The 16,969-nt window shown below is 36.8% G+C and overlaps 5 protein-coding genes and 1 non-coding gene across 9 annotated transcripts; 2 read left to right on the top strand and 4 right to left on the bottom strand.

The window, feature by feature from the left end:
* Positions 1 to 1,585: 1,585 nt before the first annotated feature.
* Positions 1,586 to 3,456, bottom strand: LOC106649951. Its single transcript, XM_014367681.1, has 2 exons — positions 3,254 to 3,456; positions 1,586 to 2,475 (listed from the first exon to the last, which is right to left on the bottom strand). Coding segments are annotated over exons 1-2 (891 nt in total). The 5' UTR covers positions 3,255 to 3,456.
* Positions 3,457 to 7,489: 4,033 nt separating this feature from the next.
* LOC106649949 (60S ribosomal protein L3) lies at positions 7,490 to 10,356 on the bottom strand. Its single transcript, XM_014367679.2, has 7 exons — positions 10,273 to 10,356; positions 9,567 to 9,759; positions 9,088 to 9,256; positions 8,496 to 8,818; positions 8,133 to 8,335; positions 7,892 to 8,047; positions 7,490 to 7,708 (listed from the first exon to the last, which is right to left on the bottom strand). The coding sequence occupies exons 1-7, from the start codon at positions 10,273 to 10,275 to the stop codon at positions 7,490 to 7,492; spliced, it is 1,266 nt and encodes a 421-aa protein (XP_014223165.1). The 5' UTR covers positions 10,276 to 10,356.
* On the bottom strand, positions 9,832 to 9,910 carry LOC111694617. Its single transcript, XR_002763674.1, has one exon. It is a non-coding gene; the product is annotated as a small nucleolar RNA U43 (small nucleolar RNA).
* Positions 10,357 to 10,409: 53 nt separating the features above from the next.
* LOC106649948 (zinc finger CCCH-type with G patch domain-containing protein) lies at positions 10,410 to 13,004 on the top strand. Of its 4 annotated transcripts, none has more exons than XM_023463387.1 (10): positions 10,410 to 10,458; positions 10,527 to 10,827; positions 10,893 to 11,090; positions 11,166 to 11,249; positions 11,317 to 11,454; positions 11,520 to 11,662; positions 11,743 to 11,921; positions 11,999 to 12,280; positions 12,354 to 12,533; positions 12,602 to 13,004. In XM_023463387.1, the coding sequence occupies exons 2-10, from the start codon at positions 10,801 to 10,803 to the stop codon at positions 12,889 to 12,891; spliced, it is 1,521 nt and encodes a 506-aa protein (XP_023319155.1). In that variant the 5' UTR covers positions 10,410 to 10,458; positions 10,527 to 10,800; the 3' UTR covers positions 12,892 to 13,004. The 4 variants fall into 4 exon arrangements, with proteins under 4 accessions (XP_023319155.1, XP_023319156.1, XP_023319154.1 ...); XM_023463388.1 differs by having other exon boundaries at positions 10,437 to 10,625; positions 10,746 to 10,827; XM_023463386.1 differs by having other exon boundaries at positions 10,437 to 10,629; positions 10,746 to 10,827.
* A 185-nt stretch (positions 13,005 to 13,189) lies between these two features.
* LOC106650129 (box C/D snoRNA protein 1) lies at positions 13,190 to 14,805 on the top strand. The gene is made up of 8 exons (XM_014367967.2): positions 13,190 to 13,310; positions 13,383 to 13,564; positions 13,644 to 13,735; positions 13,812 to 13,990; positions 14,062 to 14,148; positions 14,229 to 14,333; positions 14,396 to 14,520; positions 14,603 to 14,805. The coding sequence occupies exons 1-8, from the start codon at positions 13,246 to 13,248 to the stop codon at positions 14,770 to 14,772; spliced, it is 1,005 nt and encodes a 334-aa protein (XP_014223453.1). The 5' UTR covers positions 13,190 to 13,245; the 3' UTR covers positions 14,773 to 14,805.
* Positions 14,806 to 14,869: 64 nt separating this feature from the next.
* LOC106650128 (vesicle-trafficking protein SEC22b-B) lies at positions 14,870 to 16,640 on the bottom strand. The gene is made up of 4 exons (XM_014367966.2): positions 16,289 to 16,640; positions 15,802 to 15,911; positions 15,419 to 15,726; positions 14,870 to 15,345 (listed from the first exon to the last, which is right to left on the bottom strand). Exons 1-4 carry the CDS (start codon positions 16,361 to 16,363, stop codon positions 15,197 to 15,199), a joined length of 642 nt encoding a protein of 213 aa, XP_014223452.1. The 5' UTR covers positions 16,364 to 16,640; the 3' UTR covers positions 14,870 to 15,196.
* Between the last annotated feature and the right edge of the window lie 329 nt (positions 16,641 to 16,969).

Below are 16,969 nucleotides of genomic sequence, written 5' to 3'. Positions count from 1 at the left end.
TCGCGCAGCCGTACATACCGCATATGCTGCGCGAGCGCATATATATATTTAGGGAATTCGTATACGTATACGTATCTATAATAATGCCGGCAACGCCATAGCACCGCGTTGTATATATATTTTATTTCGCGACACGTATGTAAATCATGTCTTCCCGATCCTAAAGCTCGCTCCTCTATATGCTATATGTGCCGAAATCGTGTATATATTTGCGCAGCGGCATATATATTGTACATATTTGCTTGTATCTATTGTACAAGCACGTATGTGCCCTCGCGACGCATAATAAAGATGCTCTCTGAATAAAATAAAAAAACGCGTGTGTTATAATGAGCAAGACGATTCGACACGCGAATTGAATCGGGGCGTAGCCTTGCCTACGAGGGTAGCATGTCGCGCTTGGAGCTTGCGCAAGCGACAGCAACTATATAATACATATATAGGGTAGGGTAGACAGGAGGGGAGCTTTTCTCATGTTATCCTGCGAGCCGTAACGTCTCTTCCACGTGTTGACTCGTTTCACTTGCTGCTGCCTGGCCTGACCATCGCCGCGACTGCACGGGCTCGACTACTGCTTCTCTGCAAGTAGTCTGTACTACTGCCGACGCGCCAACTGAGTGAATTCCTCAGTAGTACGCAGAGCTTTGCGCGATCCTCCCGCGCGTTGACTCGTATCACTCGCTCGGCGCGTCGGTCAGCGCCCAGGCACGCAGCAGCCGCGAGCGGGAGAGCGAAATTTCGACTCGAGGCTTATGTTATCCCCGTGTTGCGTGCCACTTCCGGATTCGCGTACGCCGCGGTGCAGGCTACAGAGAGAGAGGATACAGCTTCTATACGTAGATATATATACCCTCGCTGCACGATCAGAGGCCCTTCGTTGCGCGAGCCACCACTGCGTTCGATATATATAACTGCGCGCGCGCGAGCGAGCGAAACAGAAAGAGACAGACGTAGGCCGGGAATTCCACCTCTGCACGCGAATAATGTCCTAAGATACGACTTCCTGCTCGCATACGGTGAGACGGCCACCCTACCCGTTTTGTGCGGAGAGCGGAAGTGCCTCGCGTACGTGCGTACGGTCACATGTGGATGCGCTCGAGCTTTTATGCATGTATAGCAAATTTTCGTCTTCTATCTGGTTTTTCATCACATTGGAGCAAGAAAAAAATTCAAGTAAATGTTGTTATTTCTAAACATGAGTCGATTAATTTCGTTAAATTTGTAAGCCACACGCGCGTAAGATTCCTTCGCTTTTACAAAAACAATACGCCATTGGAGGTTCTGCTGTGAGAATTAATTTCTTCATTATACTTTTGATTAATGAATACTGGTATCCAATTCAAAGTACCGAACAAATTGTTATTATTCACGATAAAATGAATGAATGAACGTTGAATGAAAATGTAGATTTATAATGGATGACGGAATTAAGGATTTGGATTTTTAACAAACCATTAACACAATACCATGCTTATATTTCAAAATATTTTATTGTATCGACTTGCTTCTAAGAATTAATTTCCAAAGTAATATAAAAACGAAAAATAAAAAATAATTATTAAATGGGATAATGGTTTAACTTGAATTACTTTGCAAAAGGATTATATCTATTTTTTCCTCTAAATATATTCGTACCTCTACCTCTACCTCTACCTCTACCTCTACCTCTTCCTCTAAAGCTTGACCTACGATTAGGAGTAGAATCTGAATCTGAATCAGATTCAGATTCAGATACGACTCGTTGAGTATTTTTCGGACAGTAGTCGGATTTGTGCTTCTTTATATCCTTGCATTTGTAGCAGAAGTACATGTCTGTATTTGCTAGTGGACATTCTCCGGCCCAATGTCCCCTCACGTTGCACCTATGACACTTTGTTTCAGCCAAGGATGGTCTTTCGGGCGAGTTATGAGTTTTAGGTGGTCGCTCGTCAGGATATATCTCCGATTCCATATCTAAAAGACAGACTCTCATATCGTCATATTTCATGTTAATTCCTCTGACACTTTTCGAAAGATTAAATGTTGATTTAAACAACGGACAAGTATCACCAACAGCATCAAAAAAAAGTTCTGCCTTCTCTGAATCGGGCATCTTTGAATCATTATATTTATCAAAATCATTGGTGAGTCTTTCAAATCGCTCGATAAAATCTCTGGCTTTTTCTTTAGCTGATCTTTTCATAGTATATAATATTTTTCTAATTTCGATAACCATGAGATCTCTTTCGAGTTGTGAAATTTCTCTTGACCCTTTATTAATGAGTTTACTCTCAGTGCCGTTCTCGTTAGTGGCTGTTGTTATTGCACGCTGCACTTCCAAAATCTTCTTGAGGATAATCTGATTCTCAGTGGCAATCTCCAACTGTTGCTTTAGGATTCCCTCGACACTGTATGCAATTTTCTTCATCTCCTCGTACCAAAGATCGTTAGGGCCTCTTCCACCCAAATGAAAAGGATATTTCTCCTTCGTTGACACTTGAAAGAAAATGATTTAAGCGTGTGAGTATTTTAGCAATCGAAAAATACATTTTTATATCATGTGTATGGAATTTGACAATTCCTTAAAAACACTGCGATTCTGACCGGCTGTGCATATCGATACTAATGAAGTGACTTTGTCAAATACACAAACAGGGTAATGCGAAACTAATCGTTACTTTAAGAACTGTATTTCTAGTTTGATATTTATACATACATCCTATACCCCAATCTAATATGTATGTGAGAGAAATTTACAGAAAAGAATTAATTGAATTAATGAATTTATTTATTATTGTGTGATTTTAATCTTTGAATATGTGAATCAAAACTTGAAACATAGAGCGCTGAGCGACCGTTTGACACTTCTTTGTCACGCTCGTTTGTTTTTGTGTGCGATAGATTTTTTTCTCACCTTGCGATGTCGTACGCTCGTGTATCTCTAAACGTGTAGCACGCGCGCTCCTACCGGCAGAGACTTGTCGAGAAAAATTACTGTGTAATGATGAGCGAATTCGAGTCCTTTGTTTTTGCGCACCGAAAATAACCGTTTTTGCCAACAATTTTATCCACTGTGCTTATTCACGCGGCTCGATTCTATGTAAATTTGTCAAATTTAAAGAAGAACTACAAACAAAAGACAAATACTTCACGAAATAATCGAATTTCCTCTTTTTCGCTCTTGCGATTCATGCGTCGGCATGCCCGAATTTTATCCGCGATTACCAAGTAATTAACACTCACAAACTGTTAAAATGACTTAAAATTTACTTACTTTTCAAGCGTACGTCCCCACTTTTTTGCCGACTCGTGATAACTTGGTGGAAATAATAATGTGACAACACTGGCTACGCACTTCGAAGAATCAATCACTGATCATGATAAATAAAGAATACTATCTATTGAGAATTTATGAATATCGTGCAGAGCTATCAACTGTAGTGTGCACACTCTATCTTTAAAAACAAATGCACGAGTCTGAGGGTATTCGCGAATAAACTCGTATCGGGTGCCGGCGTCGGCGAGAGTTAAATATGAGTGGATGATCGTCCGTTTGCGCGAACTTCATTCATTCTGTCCCCTCTACTTTATTTGCTCGCTCGTCTCGATGACCTGTGTAACAGCTCGCGGCCTCTAGGCGTCGCCAACAATATAGGTATTAACAACGAAGCAATCGAATCCAGCACAAATATGTGTTTAACGTCTCGAATAGCGTACCAAACATTCATTGATATATTAAACATGAATTTTTAGTGAAATATCGCCTGAATTGGGACTGAGGGTAATTACTTAACAATAGTTAAATACAATTAATTTACTCTTACTCAATATTTACGCAAATACGGATGATTTCAAACTTACCGGTCCCTTTAAATTTGCTTAAACTAAAAATGTACTACAAATTAAATTTGTAGTTAAACGCATATTTTTACAAAATCAAACTTGGCTTAGGGAGATTTTTACGGCTCTTCATTCTCATGTGACGCAACAAACGCAACGGTCTCCTTTTTCGACAATTGTAAGTATAGTACAGACTCGATCCGCGCATCGTGCAACTTGCGAGCTCGTCCTGTTAGCCTAGTAGCAAAGGGGCGCGAAGGTGTCTTTTGGCGCACGTGCCAATTGCCCGGCCGACGCGATTCGTCCTCCAATAAACAGTATCGCAGAGAACACGCGAATGAGGAGAATTCAACTGCGCTCGGTGTGCAATGCTACATAAGGCACGCCTTGGAACTGTGACGACCCGAGGTCCCACATACGACGTAACGCTGCGAGTTACGCGATTAACGACGCTGCGCTCGGCCCGCACTCGGCTAACATGTGCGCGAACGCGAGTATCGGGATATATATCGGGGCATTCGATTCACAGGCGGCGGATATCGTGCACCGGGGGTAGGTACTGGTCGCCGGAGGGCGCTTAGCACAGGCTCCCATGTAAGATACACGAATGAACTTTGATAAGCCGCTACTGACGCTACTGCCGCTGCCGCTGTTACGTTGTACAACGCTCCACGTAAAAGGGGTGTATGCAGCATACAAGTAGTGAACGCGCGCGCGCATACTAAAAAGCTCTCGAGTCGCTGTCCCCCATAGCTCCTACATGTGTATAGTCCATGTGCGGGGGTGCACAGAAACGTCGCAGGATCACGTAGTAGTAGGTATAGTATAGTACAAAGTCGAGCGACCTCCAGCAGAGTCTGCTGGCTTGCTACCGAAATATTCTTCGCGTTTGAGGCAATTACGCGCATTAAGGACAGGCGCCTCGTTTATATACGACGACGACGACGGGGCGATGCAGCTTGCCAAGCGGCTCGACTTTATATACATGTATCGCGCTTGCGATGAAGCCGCAGTTCTGTACATCCAACCCGCACTAGCTACCTCACAAAGAGAGACTCTATAACAAAGTTAGAGAGTTGCTACTGCTGCTGTACTGCTGCTGCTGCTGCTACAGTTGATTTTATACGGGAAAATTTATACGTTTCGGCTTTGAAAGCTTCAAAAGACGGGCAATTTTCGACGTGAAACATCGCTTTTATTCCTATGCTTTTTTTTCACTTCTATCATTCAAAATTTTATCCTCAACAAAAAAGCTGCACGACTAAATAAGCGGCAAAATCGGCTCGGGCTCGCGTATCTCCGCGAACACGCTGACGTCGGGCTCGTCGTCGGGCTCGTACTCGATCTCTTCGGGTCGCGGCGGTGGCGTCGGGGCTCGGCCCACTCGACGCGGCAAAAACGGGCCCGGCTCGCTCAGACGCGCCAGGATCAATGCCGCGATATCCTCGGCCTTGCACTTGCAGTCATCATTCTCGGTCTTGCACTTGCAGTCCAGTCGTATCACCTCGGCGCTCGGCCCGGCGTAGGCGAGCGCGTCCTTCATGTGCCACATGAGTTGTCGTTGCTGCGCAACATCATAACGTTGAACATTTACATTGCGATCGATATTTAATTATTTTTCTTTTCAATAGTATAAAAAAAGCCAACGACGATCAAACTTTTTGTTTCTTGGGATCTTCCGGTGCTTCCCACGGCAGCAACTTGTTGTTGTTGACTTTGTCAAAGGCACTCGAATCGACCAGCATGAGGACTCGGTTGGGCGGTACGATGCTCGCGTCGAGCTCCTTGAAATCTTCGACTCGCTCCACCCCCGTGAGTATCCATCTTTTGTCCAGCAGCTTCAACTGCGCCAAGCGCTCCTGTTATGGCGACGAATCATTCATCATTCTACAATAATTTAACAACAAGGTAGGGGCTTTTTTTATACGATACTTCGAAAGCTTTTATTTTGAGATCAGCCGGCGCGTCGATGACTAGCTTTTCCTTCTCCTCGCGAAGTTTCTGCCCCAACTCGCTTCTTTGAAGTGCGACCTGTGCCACCATCCGCTCGAAATCCACTTAAATTCAATGTACCATTGAAATGTTTTGCGCAACGATCGTAGAATAAGAAAAGCAGTAGCATACATTCGTTTAGTTCAATTTCATGCCTGAATTTGCACTCTTTGACTAGCTGTCTAGCCAAATCTTCGCTCAGTTCGGCTTTGAAAAAATTCAGCAAGAGTAATCGCATCGACCTGTCACATGTTGGAAACAAGTATCTTCGCCGAGCTAGGTCCAGGCACTCTTCGGCGATGTCGCGGCTCTTCTTTCCCTCCGCATGAATATCCTGGCAAAAAGTTTAATCTCGTTTGGTAATTCACGAATGGACACAAATATTTTTTAATACGTAGCGGCCGCTCTTGTGTCAATTACTTTGATCAGGTGTTTGTAAGCTCGTTTGAGTCCGGTTATATTGATCCAATAATCGTCCGACGAGTCTTCCTCTGCTCGCAATAATCGTGTAACATTTTTTATATAAACGAAAAAAATGGATCGAGTGTCATTATTGTACCTGATAAAACTATGGCGAACACGTGAGTGGGAACGATTCCGCCGTACTTCAATCGATTTGCCAAATGTTCATTCAAACCAAAATCGTCCGATGCTGGATATATCGAAGTGGTCGAGTTAATTTTGTACTTGAAATAAATGTACATCGCTTGATAAGTATAATGTGTTAAAATTACCTACGAATATCCATCCATCGGAATTGTTTTTCATGTGCTCACTCCAAATTTCTTTCCAACTTTTTATCACAGCTTCGGCGTAGCATCTCGGAGCATGTTTCAATATCTATAAATGAAACGTGCATGTGAACGTCTAGATTGAAAAGAAAAATCATGACGAACTCACGAGTGCGTCGTCGCTCAACACTTCCTCCGAAGTTATGATCGGTATCTTCAGTTTCTTGCTCAATCTTGCCGTCACACGCTGCGCATCTGTAAGTGTTAAACCGCAACCAAATGTCATCGTTCATCGTGGATTGTCGATCGATTTTTCGTTATAAGTATTGATACCGAAATTCTTCGGGACAATCATAATAATCCTTGGAGAGTATAATCTCCTAGCAGCATGACGTACGCACTGCTTCAGGTACAGCAAATGATCGTCGGGTTTTTTCAACAAGAGCATTGCAGTCATTTCCTTAAGTGAGAAATTTTTTCTCCATTTGATATTTGGATGTATATTTTACCGGTTCGAAGGGTACGATGGTAAAAAATAAGGGGTCTATTACTTGAATTAGTTCGAATATTCTATGCTGCTCTAGGTAAGAGTAGTCTTTTACCAGCATTTTTTCCATTTCGATCGATTTTACAATTGGATCCATTTTTAAATGTGTATTTGAATTCAATTTGAAATTTAACTGATCGCTTACTCAATGTTAGGTTAAATAACAACTGTATGACATTTTTATCATTTTGATTATTTACGTGTAGGTTGGGGCATACATTCACGATTTTATATGCACAATATAGGTACTATTATAGTTATAGCTAGAGTCGATTTTTAATAGTCAGTTTCGAATAATAGTTAATTGTAAAGATTGATTGTTTAAAGAAAATGTATTCCATTTAATAAGTTTAAAAAACTTTTTTATTATTCATAATAAACATACAAAGTATGTAAATTATTAAACAGCTACAGTGGCCGGGGCAGCAGCAGCAGTAGTAGCAGCAGGTGCGGCGCTCTGAGCCAATTCTTCGCGAATGCGATCTTTCTTGAGTTGACCCATGAATGAGGCCTTGTCGGCAGCAGTTTGGAAGCGACCGTGACCGAACTTGGAGCTCGTGTCAATGAATTTCAAATTGATCTTCTCCAAAGCCGCGCGCTTCGTGTGGACAAGAAGCGACTGAAAATAAAAATTACAGTCGAATTAGTTGTTTTAGTTTGAGATACTGTTCAAAACAGATGATGTTAATTTTCATCAGTTTCTTGATTTTGAGTATGTTGTCATGAATATTTTGTCTGATAAAAACTTTAAGCGGCTGAAGGTAGATGACATGGAAAACTTAACAAAAAGTAATGGACGTACCTTTCTCAAAGTGATGACTCTCTTCTTTGTTCCCATGCAGCAACCCTTAATCATGATGTAGTCATTGTTGACTTCACCATAATGGGGAAAACCACCCATAGGAGTAATGGTCTTTTCAGTAAGATCGTACTCAGTTGATGCATTATTTTTAACGACCTGCAATTATTTCAAATATTAGATTTAGGCACTGTGTGTACAAAATCCGCAAGTCTTCTTACAAATTAGAATAACAAAAATTTACCTTTCCGTCCTTAGTATGGATTCCCTCACCAATTCGGTAGATTTTCTTGTTCATTTCAGTACGGTGATGGTATCCCTTTTGACCGGCGCGGGCGACGGTGAAAGATACTCTGCTTGGATGCCAAGCACCAATACAGGCAACTTTCCTAAGACCCTTATGCGTCTTTCGCGGCAGTTTCTTGGTATGCCAACGCGAAGTAACACCTAAAAAAATGAATAAGATTTAGTAGCAATTCAAAACAAAAAGCTCGAATAAAATAAGGGGTTTCTAGATTCAGTAAAAACATAGATTTATCAGAATAATCAAGTCGATCTATAATTTCATTTTGGAAATCAAAGAAACTTGTCTCGAATAGTATTTTACCTTTGTATCCTTTTCCCTTGGTGACACCAATCACATCAATCATCTCATCTTGGGCAAAGACATTACTGACAGGAATGGACTTTTCAAGATGTTCTTTAGCCCAGTTAACTTTGTCTGCAATGGATCCACCATTGAGTTGGATTTCCATGATATGAGCTTTCTTTTGACGTTGTTTCAAAAGCTTCATTTGGGTATGAGCAATTACACGAACAACTTTACAGTACTTGATAATTTTCTTGAAGTCTTTTTCAATTGAAGCTTGACCAAGATTATCCTTCCATTTTTTGGAAGCCTTAGTAAAGGCCTTCTTCTTACTCTTATACCTGAGAAAAAATCAAATGTCCTTGTTTTTGTACATATCCTAACTGCAATGTGTGAATCTCATCAAAATGAGCGGAGATTGCTACACACTAGCCAGTTTAGCCAAATTGAGTATCAAAAACTTCAATAGCTAAAACCAGTCATATAATAACTCTCATCATAATGAGCGGAGAGTTTAAGGAGGACTAATTAAATAATTGTTTGGAATTTTTTAATAAAAACAAATAAAAAAATTGTTTAGATGTGGAAGGTAAAATAAAAAGTTGTTTACCAGTTCTTGTAAAATCTTCTTCTACAATCTTCTGAGAGATGCTCAGCCCAGACAGTGGTCAAAGCACGAAGACCATGGGGTGTTTCAATATATCCAACAACTCCAACAACAACCATAGGTGGGGTTTCAAGGATTGTAACAGCTTCGACAATCTCTTTCTTGTTCACCTCTGGTGAAAAAAAATTTTGCTTTTAAAACTGATCATATACATGTACTCAATTATTATTTACTTATAAACTGTGTTCAATATGGTTTGTCTCTCTATCTTGGCCCAATGGGCTACATCAAGATTATGGAATATACCGAACTTATGCTCACACCTACAAGTAGGGGGCAAGTTTTTTATTCGCCTTGCAGTCTGGAGAACATACCGTACAGACGGCTCTCATACTGCCATCAATTTCAAAGAAAATGATCCCCAGGCGTTGGATTACTATTTTTAATATTTATTTTAATCGATTAATATTGATATCACTCACTTGAACCAGGACGATCTGCTTCTCTTACAACGTGGGTCATACCAGCTTTGTAGGCAATGAAGGCGGTAAGGTGAACTGGTTTAGTTGGGTCATCTTTAGGGAAAGCCTTTACTTTACCACGATGACGTTGGGATCTCTTTTTAGGGTAGAATCCCATGGATCCATGACGGGGGGCACTGAATTTTCTGTGAGACTGTACAAGTATAAAAGTGCAAAAATTAAAAAATGATTGAAGGAATTATTGGAATTATTCGACATATAATGACATTTCAGACCGCCCTAGAATAATATCTTCATGGTTAATCAGTTGAAAACCATAAACAGAAAATTATCTAAATCATCATATAGCCAACTGCATTTGCAGGTTACGCGAATCCGGCAAAAATGTATTAGATTAAAAAACATTATTGGATCGTTCTCGGAAAATCAAATATATGATAATACTACGAAATCTTCAATAATGCTTTATAATGGACAAAAAATTCATCAAAACTTTTGTTTAATAAATAATAAATGTGTAAGTATTATCGATGACCATGCCACATGGTTAATCTTATGCATGTTCTTTAAAATGCATTTAACAATTTTTTGCAAAACTAAAGACGCGATGGTTAAAAAGGATCTTATCAGAATATTTTGTCAAATTTGGTATGTAGTTTTGTCTACAGATGCCAAAAATATTTTCAGATTGCAAAATGCGTCTTACCATTGTTCCACCAACGATGAAAATGAACGAGCAGCGGTGAATTTGCACAGACAGTCGCTACAGTGCACTATGCATGCAGTCGATTATGAAGGACTCTATCTCATTGTTAAAAGCGCCATCTAGTCAGTCTCGACAATATTCAAGTCCTCTTTTACAGTCATCCGTATCGTCAAATGTCATAATAAAGTAAAGTAATTTTACACCATGGGTGTTGTAAGTTGAACATTGTTCAGTAAAATCGTAATGCATTTTAGGAAAAGTACAGTCAAGCTTCTGTTATAATATAAGTACAATATTACTTTCACATCGGTCATTCACCTCGTCATATCGAAAATTTGGACAAAAAATCAGAAGTAGGTATGGAACACCGTCATCGTAGTATCAAGTGTTTATTTTGATAATAACTTCGTGATCAACTGTTCTGACCTTTTAAACGAGTTTGTCTGTTTGTCATTTTCTGCTGAACTGTCAAGATAATTTCCGAGGCTTTTTAATTTTATTTTCGTTGAAAAATTGAGGAATTAAGACATGGATATTAGCCAGTACCAAGAGCAGGTATGTAGTTTCCTTAACATTGTTTGGTTTAGTTGATTATAAAACTCAAAATTGATTTTTTACAGCTTCTCCAAGTGGAACAAGCCCTTGTCAATGCTACAGGACAGGAAAGAGAAAGCTTATTAAGTCTGCAATCTGATCTAAATGAAATAATTCAACTCGCCTATGAAACTAATGATGGTAGTGATGATGATATTAGTGAAGCTACTAATAGTACTAATAAGCCAAATAACAGTTTAGATGATGAATATGATCTATTCAAGGTACGGATTAATTTAGAAAAATGTGCATTAAATTTAGATTTTTTAATTTCATATAAAATATATTTTTTTTACAAGGCTGAAATGGCTAAACTTGACGAGCCATCATCAAATGATGATAAAAATACAGAACCTGTTGTAAAGCTAACCAAAAATTTGGAAGTCAGTATAATGATGTATCATACTAATTATAAAAGTTCAAATATTACACCGTTTTATGCTGTATTAGGAAGAATTAAAGGCTCTTGAAGGTACCAAATGTCGAGCACCGCATGGCAGCAGTTGGGGTGGTACAGGATATCACAATGCTATGATTTGTTCAGTTCATGCAGAAAATAGTGAAGATTCTGATTTAAGTGATGTGATGGTGGGTGAATAATTTTAAAAATTTATAATTTATGCACATAATTAAAATGTTATAACTTTATTCAGGTGAGGATATTGTTTATAAATCCAACACATAAAGAAATGCTTCCTTGTCCTTATTTTTTGGATGGATCTTGTAAATTTTCTGAAGAACAATGCCATTTCTCTCATGGAGAGCTTATTTCATTTGCAAAACTGGAAGAATACAAGTAATAAAATTCATATTCAACCTTTTAAAAAATATTCAAACTGAGAAATGTGTAATTAAATAATATTTTTTTAATACCAGAGAACCAGATTTTTCAAATCTTAAAATGGGCAGTAGGATATTGTCAAAACAAAAAAACAATCTGTGGCACAGATCTGTAATATTAAAATGTCCTGATAATTCAGATGAATTGTACCAATTAAGATCTGAAGCAAGTGGTACTGTGTCAGAAGTTGGAATACAAGACATATTACCTCTAGGTAAAATTTTTTCATGACATCAAAAATAGTTTACTATTTATTTTACTTAAATTATTTTCTCATGATTATAATATTAGATGATACTGGACTACAAATGTCTGAGTCTTCTGATGACAGTGACTATGAAAAAGAAACTTATTCAAATATAAATCAAGAACCCAGTGAAGAGTTGATTCAAAAGGCACTTTTAACAGGTGATACTAGTAAACAACTTGGTGCATGGGAGCAGCACACTCGAGGAATAGGTAGTAAATTAATGGAAAAAATGGGTTACGTACATGGTACTGGTTTAGGTAAAAACTCTGATGGTAGAGTTCAGGTTGTAGAAGCAAGTGTTTTGCCAGCAGGAAAATCACTAGGTAAAAAATTCTCATTAATATTTCTTTTCAAATTTACCTATGGATTATTAAATTTACTGGAATCTTACTTTAGATTACTGTATGGAATTGAAAGAACATGCTGGTGGTGATAAAAATTTATTCAGTGTTGAAAGACAAATGCAAAGGCAAAAGAGGAAACTGAAACAACAAAGAGAAAAAGAATACTCTAATCAAGTAAAAAGGGAGAAAAGTAATGTTTTTAATTTTATAAACAAAACACTAGGAGACAAGAGTAAGTTAATTTTCATATTTCTTGTACATTATGCACATTTATTAATTCAAAAAATTTTATTGTAAAAGCTGATGAGCCAAGCAGTTCCAAAGACCACAAAGAATTGAAAAAAGAGTCTAGTAAAAACCTCAGAATAGCAAGTTATCAAATTGAAGAAAAATTATCAAAACTGGAAAAAGAATCTGCCTATTTCCAGAAGTCAATGAATCAATTTGCTGCTAATAGTATACAACATAATAGTGCAGTTGCAAGATACAATGAAACTCAAAAAAAAATCACGAGTTTAAAAGCATCAGCAAAACGCATATCATCTGAACAGAATCAAAGAAAATTCAAGGAGAAGTTCACTGAATTTTAATATCGAAATGGTAATCATTTTCGAAATGATATTATAGATTATTTGTAAATAATTAATTATATATATATTATATATTTATTGAAAAATTAATTATAACGTTTTAATAAACCCAAGATGAGCATTATGAAAAGTGTATTATGTATTATTTTTAAAATCGTGCATTTCACCCTTTACTTTCACTTTTTGAATCATCAATCAGTGCTGTCGTCAATAAAGTTGTGACAGCTGATTCCTTTGGATGATGTGAGCCGTCTATTCGAGCACGTGCGGCGCCACAAATCAGTTGTAGACCGCAGTGTGCCGTCGACAGTCGACAAAACACACGTGTTTATAAATATACAACTGTAGTCGAACATGTCAGATCAAGACTGCGAAATGGAATCGGCTGCCACCGAATCGGCTCGCAATATCAACAAAAAGTTAATAATTAAATAAATATTATCTACTCTATCAGTAAAAAAAAAATTTAAATGACTTAATCTGTTTTTTAGACTGGAAGATTGCGAGGTGTGCCAGGCCAATAAAGCAAAATATACATGTCCAAAATGCGAGGTTAGAACTTGTTGTTTGACATGTTCAAACATTCATAAACAAGAGTTAGATTGTGACGGAATTCGCGATCAAACCAAGTTCGTCGCTAAAGATAAATTTACAGATTTGGATCTATTAAGTGGTGAATATTATTTTTAAGTACTAATTCATATATTATCATTAAAGGGAACATGATTTTTATTAAAATAATTTTTATTTAGATTATCGCTTCTTAGAAGGTATTGGAAGATCTGTTGAAGCTATGCAGAAAGATCCTTTAAAATTATCTACCCGCACTGGAAATTTGCCACCAGTAGGTCTTTTTTTTTCTAAAATTTCAAAATATTTGAATTTTAAATTTTTGTGCTGATGTACTGATTACTTTTTAGATACTAATGAAGTTGAGAATTGCTGCACAAAAAAGGGGTACAAATCTCAGATTTTTACCCCGACACTTCAGCAAACATGCAGAAAATAGCACTTTTTTAAATTTTAAAACACACGAGCTATTTTGGAGACTGGAACTAATTTTTCCAAATGCAGAAAATTCAAAATGGGTGATAAACAGGTAAAAATAAAGTTTCATAAATTTTTTTATTGTACTATAAATTTGTATAACTGACTGTATTTTTGATATAGAGTTCAGGATGAAAAAAAACTGTCTACAGTATTAGAAGAACTTTTTAATGCTGATCCTTTGAAAGAACAAACAGAAGAATCATCAAAGTAAGTTGAGAAAATTAATATTTGTAAGTCAAGTATTATTTAAAAATTATTTTGATATGAATTTTTATTTTTTTTTTTAGTAATTTAATCGCGTTACAAAGTAAATTGAAATATTATAAAGGAACTGGAATACCAGGATTAAGAGCCCTTTTAAAAGCTGAAGGTGTAAAAAAGTCAAATTCAAGGTAATTATTAACTACTGACAATTGTGTTCAAAAATTTCATTCAATAATCAATCTTGTTTCAGATTTTGGGAGTTGGATATGACAGAATCTCTGAGAGACAACTTCAATAAGAAAACAATAATAGAATATCCAATAATATACATAATTTTGAAAGACCACGCAGACATGTTTGAAATAATAGAAAGTGGTAAAAATTAATTCTATATGGATTTTCAATATTTAACGAGTTATTTTGTGAATTACAATGCTTATTTATTTTACAATTTTAGATGATGAAGAGTTTAAAGAAGTTAATATAAGGAAAGAAAATCCAAAGAGAAAAATTCATGACAGTACAAATCTCAAGCCACCTATTGTGAAGAAAAAAGTTGAAGAGACAAATAATTTCTTTTTCAATGGAGATTTGTCGGATGATGAAGACTCAGAACAATTTTTGTAAAAAGATTTGTATTTAATTTTGTATTTTTTTTAAAAAAATCGTATTGTACATACATAATTTTTTGCCATAATATTACATTAAAATTATTTTAACATTGATAGGTTCATAATTATAAAGCATCTATTTTTCTCGTATTTTCTCCCAAAGACAATTCAAATACATATCACTTAAACATTGACAAGTCATTACAGTCTATCAAAATTAATGTACATATGTAAATCAAACAAAACTCACTTTTAAAAGATGAATAGCAAAATATAATCCAAAAGATGTTTTGGTGAATCAGGGATTTTAAAAGTAAAGCTCATACAATAAAATTGATGTAAATAATTTTTTAATCATGCAGCTACTGTTTTTCAACTCATTAATATAAGTATAAAACTAACCCTTCACAAGATAACAATACCAAAATTTTTTTCTTTTACTAAAGAATGAAGAAGTATAATACAAATGCTGAAAATGCAACTAATCCAACAACAGCCTTAACATATATCGATTTACTATTCAAGAGAGCAGCATCTTTTCTGTACTTCTGTGATAGCATGGATAAGTGTTGTGTTTTGGAGTCCAGTTCTGAGAATTAATTAATTTACAATTATTATAAAATTGTATGCATATTATTAGGATTGTAGAGTTAATGTCAAACCTGATAATATTGTGCCTCTTTGCAGGACATCATCAATATTTTGTACCATTATTCTCTGGACATCTTGAAGTTGTGAGTTTAATTCATTCATATTTCTTCTAGGTTTTCCATCTAAAAATACCTTTTTAGCTTTTTTCAAGTAAGTGTCAAATTCAATAAATGTATAGGGCCTTGTAACAGTATTGACTCTTTTGCCGTACTGAGCATTAAATTCTTGCGCTATATCTTCTAAATAACTGTAAGCAGTAATTTTCTTATAACGAGGTTCACATAAAATTAAATAAACCACATCACCCTCTATCAGATAACTGAAAAATAACAATAATGTATCATTAAAGTTTGAAAGCTCATTGAATATTCAAATTTGAAGAAAGATTGCTTACTGGAATAAATATGGACCAGTTTCAATAGTACACTTTTTAGGTGAATATGAGTTCAGTTTTCTGAACAGCATTTTTGCTTGATTGTTATATTCTACAATACTTCTTCCAGCCTAAAAATTATATTAAAATACAATTACTCAGTTAAAGTAAGATAGATTGCAAGCTTATCTAAATTAATCAAAATCAATAAAAAATTGTCTTCCAAAAGTGTTGTTTCATCCATAAATGAAACCATTATTTTATCAAGGGCTACTGGTACAATGGAATAATTGAGTGAGTAGATAAATTGCGATGATATCATTGTACCTTAATTTGCATCACTACTCAAATATCTCTTACATTATTACGGGAAAAAGATAAAGCACGATAGTTCACAAGAACAAGTCCAACTCTAAACTTGGTGAAAATATCTCATCACGGTAATTACCGGTCGTGGCATTATCTCATTAAAATTGCTCATATCCATTAGAAAAAAAAACTTTCTAACCTGCTCGTCTTCCTCCATAGCAGCTGCTAGGGGCAAACCGTCACTTAATCGCGCTATCATCGTCATTAAAATCATCTTGGCGATCTATTGTTTATTCGATGCAACGATCCAAAGTTCAGCAGAGCAACGAAATTCCGTGAGACACTTTGCGGCGTTATTTACGTTAGAAAAAGACGAGACAGATCGAAGGATTCTGCACAGCAGCTTTGACGTGCGACTCGTCTGCGGCTGTTATTATTGCAACTGCTGGCAGCTCTGTACACAGTATACACACACGCACGCAAAACTCGACACACGGGCGCGTCAATCGTCAGTTTAGCGATGAAACTCGACTAGCAGCAGGCAGCGCGAATTACTGAGGCCTCTCTTGCGATTCGCCACAAAGCCGCGTCCACGTCAGTAACTTTCAAGTTCGTGAAATGTTACACGTTTTAAAACCGCAAAAGCTGCAATGTACAAAAGTTTTATTGATTTTCCGGATTGTGATTAAACAACACGATTGTGCTTGATGATGTAGATAACGGAAAGACGTTCCGTTATGATATTCGGTTTGTTTGTATCGGGTTAAATGTCTTTGACAAGGCAATTAAAACACATTTGATATTCTGTAAGGAAAAGGCTTGTAATGAGCCCAGAAACGAGGAAATTTCCCTTTTATCAGCATTAGGAAATGATTAAACC

This window comes from Trichogramma pretiosum, unplaced genomic scaffold (assembly GCF_000599845.2).
Source record: "Trichogramma pretiosum strain Unisexual culture from Peru unplaced genomic scaffold, Tpre_2.0 scaffold121, whole genome shotgun sequence".
Lineage (NCBI taxonomy): Eukaryota > Metazoa > Arthropoda > Insecta > Hymenoptera > Trichogrammatidae > Trichogramma > Trichogramma pretiosum.
This window is presented reverse-complemented; position numbering and strand designations above follow the sequence as displayed.